This window comes from Oreochromis niloticus, linkage group LG23 (genome assembly GCF_001858045.2).
Source record: "Oreochromis niloticus isolate F11D_XX linkage group LG23, O_niloticus_UMD_NMBU, whole genome shotgun sequence".
NCBI classification, from domain to species: domain Eukaryota; kingdom Metazoa; phylum Chordata; class Actinopteri; order Cichliformes; family Cichlidae; genus Oreochromis; species Oreochromis niloticus.
This window is the reverse complement of record NC_031986.2, coordinates 34,916,096-34,931,515: the sequence shown is the minus strand read 5'-3', so window position 1 is coordinate 34,931,515 and position 15,420 is coordinate 34,916,096. Positions and strand designations below refer to the sequence as shown.

The following is a 15,420-nucleotide window of genomic DNA, read 5'->3' as shown; positions in this document are numbered from 1 at the left end:
ATAGATGCAGTGATTTACTAAAACATTTAAATGTAAACGGAAATATAGTATATGAGACAAAAGCAGCGCTTGAAAGTGAGCAGCAGTGTTTGGTGTGAGCAGCCCCTGTGAGGGTCTTCAGGAATAGTTCTCCAGTCTTCTTGAAGGACATTTAAAGCTCTTCTTTGGATAGTTCTGCCTTTTTCTCTGTTCTCTGTCAGAATGATCCCACACTGCTTCAGTAATGCTGAGGTCTGCTGTACAGATGGCTGCAGACACTCACTGTTGTACCTCCCTCCTGACTTTCTACATACACACTGGTTATGGTTTGAACCCAAATTTTCAAACGTGGATTCATCTGTCTGTCAGGCCTGTTTCTGCCAACTTTCAGTCCAGTTCTTGAGTAGTTCTCAGACCTCAGCCTTTCCTCCCTGTTTCCCTTCCATAAGCATGGCTTCCTCACAGCGACCCTTCCACTGACACCATTCCTGATGAGGTTTCAATGAGCAGTAGATGCATCAGCTGAAGGTCCAGATCATCTCTCGGGCCTTTGCTGAATTTTTCCCTGTTTCCTAAGGACATGACTTTCAGATATTATCACACTGCTGTAGATATTTTTAGGCCTCACACTTCTTCTTTTGTCCTCGACTTGTATGTTTTCTCACATTTGTTAATGAATCATCTGGCTGGTGCAAACACTGAAGATACAATTTAAAAATGATTCTTTCCACAGTTGCTGACACTAAATTGATTCATCCCTTGAGTTAAGTGCCATTTTTATGCTTGAATGATTCATTAAATTTAACAAAAATGGTCAGGTGCTCCAGCGTCCTCCCAAAGACATGCAGTTAGTGGGGATAAGTTAATTGGAAAATCTAAATTGCCCATAGGTGTGAATGGTTGTCTGTGTCTATGTGTTATCCCTGTAACAGACTGGCGACCTGTCCAGGGTGTACCCTGCCTCTTGCCCTAAGACAGCTGGGATAGGCACCAGCCCCTGTCGCAACCCTGAAAAGAATAGCTCACTCTTTATATTTGTACACATCCTTAAAGTTACATTTATTCTGATAAGTGAAGGCATAAACATTTCTTTGTGAACTGACCTTCTTAAATTAAATGAAGCCAAAAGTGTACTGTCATAAAGCTGAAAACTTGGGTGTCTTTTCCTTTTTTTCATTTTAAAATCTGAAGGTTTTTCCAAGAACTTCTACACAAGAATATTTATTTCCACATGTTGCCCGGCGTGGGCCTCCAAAACCTTTGTACAGATATAGAAAACAAACCAAGCAAAAACAACAATACATACAATGGGAAATAATGTAAAACACGTTATCATCAGACAAAGATGCCATTTCCTCCAATCAGAGAGGAGACACAAGTTAAATGGCAGGTCTAAAACTGAAGTCTGTGATGACATTTAAAGTGTTTAAAGCCAAACTAGGGGCCTTTTTTCTTCGAATAAAAACAAAGTGTCTAACTATCCCGTCACACAAGGAAAATGTGTCAAACACATATACGAATATTTCAGATACAGAGGCAGAAAAGTCACAGTCCACTCGCTTAGTGTGTCTAAAATGCTCCGCCTTGCACTCCAAAAGTCAGCCTCTCTACAGCCATCTCTACATCCTATTATGATATTATATCTTCTGCTCTTATATGATTACAGTAACCCTCGGGTAACCTGTTTTAATTATAGCTCACTGACAGACACAGACAGACAGACAAAGCTGGCTTACTGCTGTCCCTGTCTTGACTCAGTTGTGTTTATGCAAGCTAGGATCTCTGCCACCTGGTAATGAGAGTATTCTGCCATGTTGTCTGCTTTTAGATGCTCTCTGTCTGCGTGATGCCTCAGCTCCCTCTAGTGTTTTCCCAAAGACATGAAAACATGCAGGGCGATTCAGAATCACAGTCCTAACACCCCACCCTTACAGATTTTGGACCTGTCCTTGTTATTGCTGCACACAGCTGTTTTAAAAAGGGTCAGAGATGAGGATGATGGCAGCTTTCTCAGGGTCACATAAACAGCAACAACATTTAGGTCCAAACTCTGGCCATTCTGGACCGGGAGTCTTCAGATTTCAGCCTAAAAGAAGAAGAAAATGCTCATAAATCAATGACTAAACCCGTGTTAGTCACTGTACTCTGCACTTTCTCTGCAGCTCTCGGAGAACAACCTCGCCCTGCTGGACCAGCGTCAGTTTTAGGCACCGCTGGCTTGAATTCGCTCTTCTGTCACAGCAAAACATCTGCTTTGTAATTTTGGTTGCGTACTTGACGTGAAGCCATTTGTCTTTGCTGTAACTGATCTGTGGATGACAGATAGAGCTGAACTGTCTCTTTTTTCCCCCTCATGTTTGGGAGAAATGTGTTTTAAAAGCTGCCAAGGTTCTGGGTTTGTTAAACTGTGGTTGCTTAAATAACCGTGCTTTCTCTGCACTGGCTTGAAATAGAAGGGTAAATCCTTCCTAACTGAAAAACTAGAAAACCGTGTCAGAGAAAGCTGGAGGATAAATATGTACTGCTATTTTCTCTACCAGGAGGCTTATAAAAGCAGCTGAAGAAAGGATTGTGCTTCCTTTGACAACAAAGCAAAGGTTATGCTTACTTTTATTTTGCTGTCGTTTAAAATGGAAAATACAAGAGTAAAGGCACAGTCCTGTGAAACCTTACCCACCCAGCACATACTACGACAGCTGCGCACAGCAGTCTTTTAAAGCTGTTTTGCTTCGGCTCACTGGAAGCAAGTGATTTCAGGAGAGGAGAGGTTGCAATCCACTCTAGTTGCAATGCCAGCGAGCTGATTTATATGTGTGCGTGTGGACTGGTACGTAGGTGGGCGCTTTAGGACTTCACGCCTGCCTGCTGGGCTGTCTGGGTGATGTACACCTCTAATAGATAGTGCCTGATCATGCAGAGAGCCCTTTTTAGGGTGTGCACGGGCATGTGTCAGCATCATGGGGAAATCCCAAACCAGCAGATGGTGCTGCCGGTTTATCCTTGCTGAATTCGATTTCTCTTTCTCACACACTTACAGTCTTATCTTGAAGGACTTCAGATGGAGACTAAACCACTCATCCCCACTTCCAATGGTGAAATTTTTCCCACACGTGTCAACTAAAAACAGCTCCTATTCCTGACACACAGCCTCCTCAGGACCACTAGACTCAAGGCTGAAGTCTTTCCTCTGGCACTGGCTGCTTACTCAGCTGATGGGAATTTGGCAGACCACAGCAAAATACAATACAAGTGCAGAACCAGGAGCCAATCAGGCTGTGTGGCTATCCATTTCACTCCTTCCTGCACCGCTGGTCACTTCGGTGATGCATGGAATTTGCAAAAATGTGCTTTTTCATCACAGCTGAGCCATCATCAGATCGTGATGTTGACATTAAGTAGACGCATCCAAGCGGTTGCATAATTGCTCATGGGCGTGTATGCGTTCAACAATTAGCTTCCTGAGATTTAAGTAGGTCAATTCTTGTGGGTGTGCAGCGTGAATGCAAATGCATCTAATTCCACCTTTCGTAAGCCTTGGTCTCCCCCTCGCGCGAGCTGCATCTTCTCCAGGGTAATCCATAGCATGGATCCTTAGAGGTTTTACATACGCCTGGTTAAAAGACACGGACATATTATTAACTCGCGCTGTAGATGGATGGAAACTGTACGCTTCTCCACACAAAATGAAAGCGAGGAGGTTCAGGGGCTGACATTGTGTTTAGGTATGTTTAGAGCTCACAGACAGGATTACTCCACAGTGGGTATTAGGCAGCCAGGAAGTGCTGGAGAGAGTTAAGACACTGAGCAGAGGCCTGCTGGGCATCCAGGCAGGAAGCCATCCCTTTGCCTCTCACAGCTGACTCATACTGTCTACGTGGGCAACGTCTGCATGTACACACACACACAAACACACACACAAACATGCACCATGCTCCCACATGCAAAGCATATTTATACGTTCATGTGGCTGTCATACGCAGGAATCGACATGTTCACCTGCATGTGTCAGGTGATTATTTTCTATCCAAAATGCAGTACTGTCTACACACGTGGTTAAAACTGAAGTGAAGCCAGGTTTAATTTTTATAATACATAAAAATTATTCTGCCCTTTAACAGTATCTCAAATTTAAGGCCCGTTGGAGTGCGGCAGTCTTAAAACTTAAGCTTTAAATTGATTCTTTTTTACACTCTGCTCTCTGTCCTATTAAAAATTCATCGATATAGATCTTCTAAAAGCTATCTAGCCTTCCTCAGACACCTTCAGGCGATCCAAATATCAGAGTATATTATTTCTGCCCGTCAGTTTATTTTCCTTTGATGCTAATAATCCCAGGATGACTAAATCCGAACGTTTGTTTTACAGCTTGTGGAATTTTTAAGTCTACATCTGTAATCTGGATTAAAACATAAGTCATCCAACCAAGACAACTCAACACAAGCAGACCTGGAGTCACTCTCAGATTAATTAGTGGGTTTAAATCTCAGTTACTGGTGTTTCTCAGAAGGTGCTAAAGTTTTAAAGCTTTTAAGGGAAGTTTAAAGTCACTGCAGTGTCGTTCAACTTTTAATTCATGAAAGTGAATTTAGCTCAAATATTTTTTTAAGAATCTGGATTTAAATCACTCAGAAAGCCAAGAACATGTTGTACTTTAAAAAGACTTTCACACTTTGGGCTGTTCACACACACACACACACTGGAAGCAGGGAGGAGTGGGCTCTTTATTGGTACTTACGTCAGGGTGGAAAGAACATTTTCTTGCCCATATTCCTGTCTGAGGTTAACGGGCAACATCCGTCTCCTCCTCACTCTCTCCCTCCTACATTCTCACCTCCCCGACTCCCTCATTTTAATTTCTCGCTCCCGCTCTCCCCCTCTCCGTGTCTGCCTCCAACACTTTTATTTCTCTGTGTGGGAGAGCCTTGCCGCGAGCGCCGTCCCACAGGGAGCCTTTCACGCTGCCGATGTGCTCAGCGGCTGCTGATTGTAACCTCATGCGCCCCTGCAAGTGAGTCATGCAAGGTAAAGAAGGAGTTTGTGTGTGTTACAGAGAGACTCCTATTAAAGACACAGCGGGGCCACCAAATGTTCCCTTCATAATGAGGAGATCGGCTCTACCAGTGTTACCCACTCAAGGCATCATACGTGCAGTCCCAAGTGTGCACATTAGGCCGAGCTCAGGAGCACTCTGGGGTTTACAGTCATGTGAAGAAGAAAGCACGCCCACTGTCGCTGGCAGGAGTTTCTCTGACCGGGTCTTAGACTCAGGTGATTACAAGCCAAGATGAGCAACAGCATAGAGTAAACCACCAACAGCTGCATTTGTGTATCGTCATTGTTATTTTCATCACAGAAACAGCTGATGTGGTGAATTCTGTCACTCACCTGTTTACCTGTGCTTGCCTCCATGTAGGCTGCCTCTCCACCTCCATCTCTTTAGTGCTGACATCACACCTTTTCCATCAAACCATCCTTCAGAGAGCTTAAAAACTGACACCCACTCCACCCCCACCCAACAATTATTATCAATCATTTTAAACAAAGAAAAGGATTCAAGGTAAAATTTCAGTGAAGTAAAGGCCAACACCACAGCCTCAACAGACCCCGGTTCATCTTTACCAGCATGAATGATATTCATTCAGCTGTGTGCCTGCTGCAGCACACTCCTACATCAAGTCTGAGGGGATATACGAGCATATGATTTAAATATATTTTATATTTATATGATTTAAATGCCAGGCGAGGTCGTGTCCCCCTGCACGTTTTACAATTAAGCTTGTAGATCATGTTGTTTTAAGGAGGATTTCTTTGCCTCCTGAAGCTCTTTGAATAATCTTTGTGTTTGAGAGATGTCACGCTGACCTCCGCTTGATAGTTGGGCTGAATTAGCTCATGCACCCGGAGGGCTCACATTTATATAGATAATTTCATGAGCCGTGATTTGAATACTTATTGGAAAATTGCTGACACCTAACTGATTTATTTTGACCTAGAAAAAAAAAATGTGAGTGCCCACGAAGTTGTTGATCATGGCCAAAATGTGTTTATATGTATTTATTAGAACGCCTGCAGAGCAGACTGCAGTACTGAGTCTGTGCCAGCAGGTGGCAGAGCACAGCGCTGCAGTTATGAATGAATGCGCTCTGACTGCATGGCTTCAGGCAGCATGACCACAGAAAAATAGACTTGACTTCTCCCTCCTCAGTGCACTGCCGGCATCATGGCGCTCCATTACTCTGCTCCCAGTACCGGGGACGCGCACACGCGCGCGCGCGCTCACACATTAATATGGCACACACATGATCAGAGCTTCTGCGCTTTTTATTTTTAATAGAAAAAAAGTATTTAAAATAATACAACAGTAAGTATCCAGTAAAGATGACAACAGCAACAAAACAAAACAAATCAAAGAAAAAGAAAAAAAAGTGATTAGGTCTGTGTCTCCACGGCAACCATGCATCCTCCCCTCAAGCTCAGCCCAGTTTGCTGCTTCAGTGCCAGTGTGTGTGTGTGTGTGTGTGTGTGTGTGTGTGTGTGTGTCTGTGTGTGTGAACACTGAGCCAAAGCAGAAATACGGAGCTACATGGAACACCTCTGACTGATGCACATGACAGTCTGCTGGTGAAATGAGGAGGACACATTAATGTGTTTGAGTGACTCATATCGATACGCAGAGGTGTGCTGGAATGAGTGTGTGCTACCATATATACAAGAATAGACTGCACGTGCACGTTAGCGCGGCTCTGCCAGGTTCTGGTAAAAGGTGGAGGACGGATTGGGTTGAGACACAGGTGCGGTGAATTATGCAGCTTCACTCTGATTGCTGTGGCGGTGAGGGCGATAATGGCTTTGATGAGGATACACTACGATGGAAGCCAAGAGTAAAACAAACTGAAGAAAAGAACATCATGGAAGGGAAGGGCTTGAGTGAATGATTGGCTGGAACAGAATAAAAAAAAAAAAATTAAAAACAAAAACAGGGTCCTTGACTTCAAGGCAGGAGGAGTTGAGTTTCAAATCACCAGCTCGCTCCATATTCTCTCTTATTAAAATATCCCCAAAATATTCCCCCCTTTCTCCGCCTTCCCTCTTCCTCCCTCACCCGTTCTCTCAGGCTGCCGCGGCCCAGGCCGGCCTGACTGTAGCCAGGCAGGCCAAAGAGTTCAGTGTGGATCCTGGTAGTGTTAGATAACTCCTTCCCTGCGCTCTCTCTTCTCCACTCGTGCATCTTGACACACCAAGATGTTCCTCCTTCCTGGGCCTCCGTATTTGGGAAGTTCTTTTGTCCAATTGCAGGGGTTAAATATAGACAGACAGACAGACAGGAGGACAGATGGAGGCCTGCAAAGCCGCCTTTATCCAGCTCGAGGAAATGGCCGTGCCCGACCCGACAGAGGCGAGTCCTTCATCGAGTTCACGCGATGTGTGCACATCCGTCACCGCGTCATCCTCCATCCCTCCCTCCTTTCATCTGCCTGTCCCTTCATCACTCGCCACCTCCATCTGTCCACCCGGGGCCTGAAGGGGTGAGGCGCTAAGTAAGGAGGGCTGTAGTCTCTGAAGAAAGTTTTCTTTATGCCATTCTCTCTCTCTGTCTCTGTCTCAAGCATCCCCCACTCTTTCACTTGTATTTAAAGTATTATCTTTGCCACATGTTCAACAACTCACAAAATCATACCAACATAAAGTGTCCTGTCAACACCCCATTGGTTAAACACTGATTTAGCGCTCTCTCAGGCACACGCACACACACACACGCACACACACGGTGAGGCTCTCTGTGGGGGTGACTCCTGGGGGCCTCTGTGCTATGTCCCATCTTCCTCCTCCTCCTCCGAACAGTAGTCTCGCCCCTGCAAACAAAGGCATGACGATGAGAAGAGCCGACACCTGTTACACCACCCTCATTTACACAGACCACCATCAGTCTGCAGGCACCCAATAAAGTGCTCAAAGGTGGGCTAAACTAGCTGCTCTCCTTTCCTCTGCAGAGCTTCTCCAACTCTCCTCAAAGAAGTTCTGAAATCACAGGACGCCGAGTGCAGTACTGTATTATTTCCTCTCTGTATTACTTTATAGTAATGATGCTTTTCAAATTAAAAGACTTTTACTTCAACGTTAATGTGACAGATATGTTTTCTTTTTTCAGATTTGCAGATTGCACTCACGATGTTTTGATTAAAAGACCAGACAGTAATTAAAGCTCCATTAACGGGCTTTATTTTTGGGCCACATTAACATATTATGACCCGATTGCATTTATACAAGAAAACAGCGGCCTAGTAAAAATCCATCATGTAACCCTATCCATCAGACTCTGCAGCAAGTATCACTATCATTCATCCGGAGATGTGTTTTTTCCTCCAGCATTCGCCGTCGTTCTCATTTGTGCAGCTCTCTGTTGATGTCAAACGAGTCAGAGAGCTGATTTATAGAATCACATTAAATCTGTGCCATGGCTGGAACACGGCTTTAACTACACACTGCAGTCACAGACCATAATAGCTGTGACTGTTCGGAGGCAACATCCAGTGTAAACACAGTACATCAGTCTGATTTTAGGATCCCGTCACACAGGCCTAGAGACCGGTTGCAGAGCGGTTGCTGGCAGTTGCACCTCCCTGTGATTTGATCACTCATAATTTCCAGGAACATTCAAACTTCTCGCCAAATTTCATAAGAGTTTGAAAAAGAAGATTTACGTTTTTTAAAAATGTTCCACCTCTCATCCAGGAGGCTGTTTCGGGTCTGATGGATGAGAAGGAACGCCTTTAAAAAAAAAAACACGATGACCGAAAACCTACGCGGATGTACTCTCCGATTTCAGCTGCAACCAAAACAGGTCCCAGGGAGCAACTTTTACTCACTCCTGGAATCAACTCCAGATGTTTGAAATATATTGAATATACCAACATTTTATTATCCTCACGCTGTAGCTACATTTCCTCACCCACGTTTCAAGGCCGAGGTGAAAATTTAAATCCGTCGTAGCGAAGCTGAATCGAGCGTTACTCACTTCACTTCGGGTGCTTCTGACTGTTTATGAGCTTGCAGCGTAATTCAAGAGGCAGACTAAGAGCAGCGGGCGCTCATCACCGTGGCGATCACCTGTTCCTCCCCCTCAGTGAGGGGGATGTTTAATGGTTTAGGATCCAGCTGTTACTTTAAATGCCCTGCCCCTCCTTCTCTGCAACCCTCCCCAACAAACCCCACTTCCAGCCTCCTCACCTTCTCAATCTTCTCATCCAGCATCCTGAAAAATTCCTGCTGGCTTTCTGACGTGTGAATGCTGAGAGACACAGACACAAATGGAAAAGTTAGAGAGGGGGGGAGAGGAAGTTGGAGGATGGAGATGAGGAGGAGGAGGGAGGCAACAAATACATCATGAGAATTTTCCATTACACCCCCCCCCCCATACACAGACACGCACGCACACACATCCCTCACCACAGTGTGAGAAACAGTTCTGTTCAGAGGATTTTAAAATATTATTTAATAAAGAATTAATGCAGCAAAAGACTAAAGACAGCAGCCGGCAGCAGCCGTGATGTACGCACGCAGAGGCTCATCAACATGCACGCAGCGGGGGCCGGCCACGAGGCAGGATTACAAAAGCCAGACACAAAATATCGCTCGCTTCACGTCATAACATTAACATACTGAGGTGACAACTTAATGGAAGCAGCCGCTTATGAACGCATCAGTTCAGCCAGATTCAGACGCGCTTCAATAATCATTTCTGTTTGTTTTCATTAAAACTCGTTAGAATAAAAAGGGTCCGGCTTGAATTCGAGTGAAATAACGTTCAGCCAGATAACCTCGGCTTATTTTTCATACGTAAGATTATTTCACATTTTTCCAGGTCCCGTTTCTACTGGCTGCATGGCTCTGAGAGGGGGCCCCCACCACAGTTTAAGAACCTCTGGCTCAACAGTTCATTTTGAACGGGTGGAGTCTGAGGTTTATTCCGAGCTACTGCGACAGCGTTTCTTCTGCGGCACGTGGCTGTTTGGAATTTTCCGAATATTGCTTCTTTTTTTTTTTTTTAAATCAGCGTGGAAACAGAAAGAGAAACTGTGGCTTCCTCTGTCACAAAACAAAAAAATGTATATTACGTAATGTGAGCAAACCGTACCTTTGGCAACATTTGTAATTCAAATGACCGAAGTTGCCCATAAAGAACAGATGTCATTATTTATTCCCACTGCATGTTTACGAGATTAAACCCGCCACTCATGACTTACTTGGATTTGATGTTTGGTGCAGGAACCTCTTTCTGCTGTTTGCCCTTGTGCTGGACATTACTCTTCTCCTGAAAACGCACACACATGCACACCATTAGTTTTCATTATCAGCTGATAGATACGTTTAAAACAAACAGCTACATCACTGGAAGCAAATGTCACATCAAACCTGGATTATCAAATTACAATCCTCACCCAGACGGCACTGCGTGACAGTCATGGGAAAGAGGCATAATGTATGTATGCCTAATAAAACTGATTATCGGCTCTGATGAAGGTTGATCACCATGCATGCGTTTCCTGCTGTGTTTCCGCAACATGCATTTTCCACCTCTGAGTCTCCGAGTGAGGATTTCTTTGTGAGACCAAGCAGCTACAATAACGACACGGATGCCGGTCAGACCGCCAACGGAGGACGGACCGGAGGCTTACGTGGCTATGTAAAAACGCAGCTTGTGTCTTAAAACAACTCATTTGGCGCCATATAAATAAAACTGTATTGAACACAGTGCTTATCTGTTGTGTCTGTACTGTGAGACAGTATGACTCATGACTGCAGACCAAATCTACCTACAGGTAAAATAAAATAACGTGAACCTGAATATGAAGGCAGACCTAATTTACATGACGCTCATTCTTTTCAGTCAGTTAGTGATCTGGAGAGGATAAAAACCTGTTTTTGCAAGTTTCACCTTTTGAGGAATAATGCATCCAAACATTATTATGTAACAGGGAAGCTGTTCTGCAAATTTCTGAAGCAGAATGACTTTCCCAGTCACGATATAGTACGTCTTTGCACCACTGAAGACCTAAAAGTTTTGCAGGAGGGAGTGAAACCAACCGAGCGATCAGCCCACACATTCCACACACGCCTCATGTTGTTTCTACCTGCATGCGAGGCAAGTTTTGTGTGCGGTTTTTGCACTAAGACAATAGGTGTGTACGTGCAGGCCGGTCAGGCTGACGGAGCCGCCTTTGGACACAAACAGCAGCCCGTTCGCCTCATCTGATGGACTGTCAGGAAAAGGTCTGCGAGTCTGTGAGCGGATGACAGGCTGTCAGCGGATGGTGTGTGCGTGTTTGTGTGTCTCACCAGGTTCTCCTGGTTGCGTGCATTCACTCGGTTTTCATCCCCTCTCATGTACTTCACCTCCTCCACTCCCTTCTTGTATTCGTCTGGAAAGAGAGAGAATGAGGGATGATTAAAGGAGGGAGGAAAGAACAATAAGTTGCATTTATCAGAAGAAACACGGACCAAATTCCTTTCAGAAATAGTTTAAGAACGGCTCGTCAGCCTTACTGTAACCTCGCTGCAACAGCAACATGGCCAGCGACTATTCCATTGATTGTTGTTATAATTGGTTCAAGGTAATCTGATAACTATGACCTGATGGGGTGTACTGAAAAGTGGAGATGACAGCTGAGGGATAAGCAGGAGGACACAAGTTTCCATTTTAGCTACAGCAATTCATCTGATGAGAGAGAAAGTAACGACGGGCAGACACTGAGGGAGAATAAGTGAGTAGTGGGTATGTGAAATATGAGAGGAGACGAAAAGGGGGGAAGGAAAAAGAGGCGATAAGGAGGAGTAAGCTGCAGGGGATTAAAGATCAGTTAAACAGCTTCTGGGCTTCATGGACAGCTTAGACGGTTAAGACAGTTAAGACAAACTCAGAGGCAGCAGGAGTGTTGGCCGTCACCGAACAGCGCAACCATCTGCACGGTTAAACTACCGCGCCCAGACCGCCCCGCCTCAGTCAAGCCCACAGCTCAGACTCAGGGCAATAAATCATCCAAAGTTATTTTCCTGATACCGTCCGAGCCCCGATGATTAGCCCAAGAACAGCTGAGATATCGCGATGCACACAGTCAACCCACACAAGTGCAAACGGTGCAAACTAACGAACGACAGCCGATACTCATTATGGATCTTATCATTAAGTCCATAAACAAATATCACAGTCCTTTATGACTTCCACTCGGGTTGTTCGGTTTCTGGTTTTCATTGTGTCCACGAACACGATCGCTGGAAGAGTTTTGAATGCAGTGTGATCAAACTTTGTGTAGAGCGGGGTCATGTTAACAGCCTGGCTCACATCCATCGAGGTCTTCGTGATTTTGTCATGAAAACTGACAAAAAGCCTTAAAACGTGTGCATATTGTCAAAATATAAAAGTAAGATTTAAAACATCAGATCTGACCTCTGACCCTCCTTTAAGGTGAACAGACTGATCTGAAGGTCAGAAGCTGAGTTATTTAAAACTACATTTGCATTGACAACATATATGCTTACAGGGAATGTCACACAGGGATCGCGCTACTTTATTATGACTTTTTTAGACACATAACAGTAACAGATTAGAACCGTTTCAATAAACGTACAATATTCCACTGGTTTATTGCTAAATGTGTAACCGATGGAGTGAATGCTACATGTGCACTATATGCACATGAACATATGGAAGACACTCTACTGTTCCCTTAAAAGTACACAGTGCCCAGAGAGCGAGCTGCCTGGGCGGATGTTTGTGCTCTCCGGCTGCTTCTTGTTGTATTTTAGATGACATTAATGAGCCTTTAAAGACCAAAGTGAACACACTGTACAGTTCCAGTATGACGAGGCCTACTGCCAGCCATGTGTTTATCATGTTTATTGATGATTATTTATGATCAGTGATGTGGGACGCATTGAAATGGTTTTAGTACCTTTAGACAAGCTCTTAATAAGAGTGACCGTAACGTGAAATGATATGTACGGCACATTTGCGTAACTCCGAGCCCCGCCTAACCTTGGGCAACAACACAAGCTCTGCTGACTACCTTGTAACTGATAAAAGCAGCTGAGACCGCGATAAGTAGCAGTGTCTTTATCTCTTACACACTTTGTATTTTGCCCCCACGATCTCTCTGCAGTGTGTCTGTTGGCGTGACGTCTGTCTATGCCCCCGCGTACCCGGCTGAAGGGTTCGCCCAGCTCCTCACCTGATGTGCGCTTAAGCCCACGATCACCTGTGTTTTTACATCGCGCACGTGTGTCTTTAGAGCCAAGTATCGGCGTGCAGCTGAACGGCCCTTATTCGAAATAATTAGCGAGAGAAACAAAGACAGAACGCTGGCAGAGATTAAGAGAAAGAGACGAGAGAAACAAATGCCAGCTCCTTTTCTGCTGTTTGTCTCAGGAATGTAAACGAGTCGGAGCAAAGCAGCTCCTGTCTGAACATGCCGACACACACAAACAGCGCTGTAACACAGCACAGGCTCACCGAGCTCAGATCTGCTCTGTAAACACAAGTGCATACGGTGCTACTGTAGGAAACGGTATTAAGAGCCATTTCCTCTGCTCTCCTGATGGCAGAGGGGCAACAGCATCAATTTCAAGCTATATAATCTGTTTTTTTAGGGCAGAGACAAATGAACAGAGGGGGTAAAATTAGCTGCAGCTGCTGGATTTACACTAAATCAGCCTAAACTGGAATGTTCAAGCGTTATAATTTGGGTGAGCTGCAGCCTGAGAGGTTAAAGTGTCTGAATGTTCTGCTTCTGTCACAGGATAGTAGCTTAACGCGACGATAAACGGCAGACAGATCAAAGTGACCCAGCTTGCACCGATCAAGAGTCATCGCATCACAGACTTTGCTTCAATTTAGATAGGAGCCAAAAAAGTGGTCACGCTGCATGAGTTGTATGTGAAGTGTGCGTGCGTGTGTGGCACGCTGTGTCACAAGAGATGACATGGGTGTTTCGTCACATCGATGCCGGGCTCGCTTTGGGTGAGAGGGAGGGAACCCGTCGGAGAGGGGAAAGATGAAAGGGAAGAACTATTTTGAGAAGCCGTGATTTTGTGATGTGGACGTCGTTCACGTCTGATTACAGAGCGGCGCTCCGCGTTGACCTTAAGGTACCGGCAGTCAGAGTGTGCGTGTGTGTGTGTTCACATGCGTGTGTGCACAAGCATGTTTCATTGCAGATAGAAATGGAAACGTCTTTGAATCAGCACGTTTGTCATTTCATGCGAGTGCAGTGTTTGTTTGGGTATGAGTCATTTAAATCGCCTTATTTAGGCGTGTGTGTGCGTGTGTGTGTGCTCTCATAGCTCTCGCTGGCCTGTCCTGTGGCTATGTCACTCTGTCCTTCCTGCTGTGTGTCCTCCCTCTCAGCCAGCCTGGCTACAAGCCATCACCGGTCTGGCCGTGACATTCACACCTGAACGCGAACCCTCAGCTCTAACAGGCGCACACACACCAACCATCGCTCCAATCAAATGACAATCAGCTTGAAAGGAGAAGAGAGAAAAAAATTGTTTATGATATTTTGAACAGAAATCTTGCCGGCGGGGATAAAATGATGAAAAACAGGAAGAGAACGATCTCAAACAGTTTGTTACTGCAAGGCCCGTTTAACATTTCGGCTGGAGTCACTGAACTATCGGAGGAAGGTTATACAGTTAACTACAACTAAACTAAAGCACTGGCTGGGGGAACACATTAGGCACACCTTGCTAACGCTTCAGAGTTATCTTAATTCTTTATGGCACAGATTCAGCACGCTGCTGGAAACATTCCTCACAGATTTGGGTTCATACCGACACGACGGCATCACATAGCTGCTGCATCCATGACGTTTACCGCATCCTAAAGTTGATCTATTGGATCAGATTACAGGGAACTCATCATCACGAACAAGAAACCAGTTTCAGACGATCTGAGCCATCAGAAGATGGGCACGGTGTGGACTGGCTCTTATATAGTGTTTTTCTACTCAAAGCATGTCAAAAAGCCTGGGGTGGCTTTAGCTCAGGTGGTAGAGCAGGTTGCCTACTAATCGGAAGGTTGGTGGTTTGACCCCCTTCTGCTCCAGTCTGCATGCAAGTTATTAACCCCTCTACTGAAGTATGAATGTGTGAATGTTAGCTGGAAAGCACTTACATACAAAGAGCATATAATGGGTGAATGAGGCAAGTTGTGTAAAGCAGTTTGAGTGCTCAGATAGAAGAGTTAGGCAGGCTATGGCGATATAACGATGCTCAGCAGGTACTAAGGAAAGATCCCTGCACCCTTACACCAGCAGCAGCAAGGCAGGATGGATCCACGATTGTTACACCAAACTCTGACCCGACCATCTCAACGTATCAGCACTAATCGAGACTCATCAGAGCAAACAGTCTTTTTCTGCTGCTGTCCAGTCTGGATGAGCTGGT

General features: G+C 45.0%; 1 protein-coding gene across 4 annotated transcripts in view; it reads right to left on the bottom strand.

Moving 5' to 3' along the window:
- Window positions 1–6,578: 6,578 nt before the first annotated feature.
- Window positions 6,579–15,420, bottom strand: part of zgc:92140 (uncharacterized protein C1orf21 homolog) — a 29,229-nt gene continuing 20,387 nt past the window's right edge. For 2 of the 4 annotated variants that reach the window (XM_005478734.4, XM_025903301.1), the window contains exons 3-6: window positions 11,317–11,399; window positions 10,224–10,291; window positions 9,208–9,268; window positions 6,579–7,832 (exon numbers count right to left, since the gene is read on the bottom strand). In XM_005478734.4, coding sequence (XP_005478791.1) covers window positions 7,788–7,832; window positions 9,208–9,268; window positions 10,224–10,291; window positions 11,317–11,399 — 257 coding nt within the window. In that variant the 3' untranslated portion in view covers window positions 6,579–7,787. The remainder of the gene's footprint in view (window positions 7,833–9,207; window positions 9,269–10,223; window positions 10,292–11,316; window positions 11,400–15,420) is intronic. The other 2 variants (XM_003451355.5, XM_005478735.4) reach the window with 1 other exon arrangement.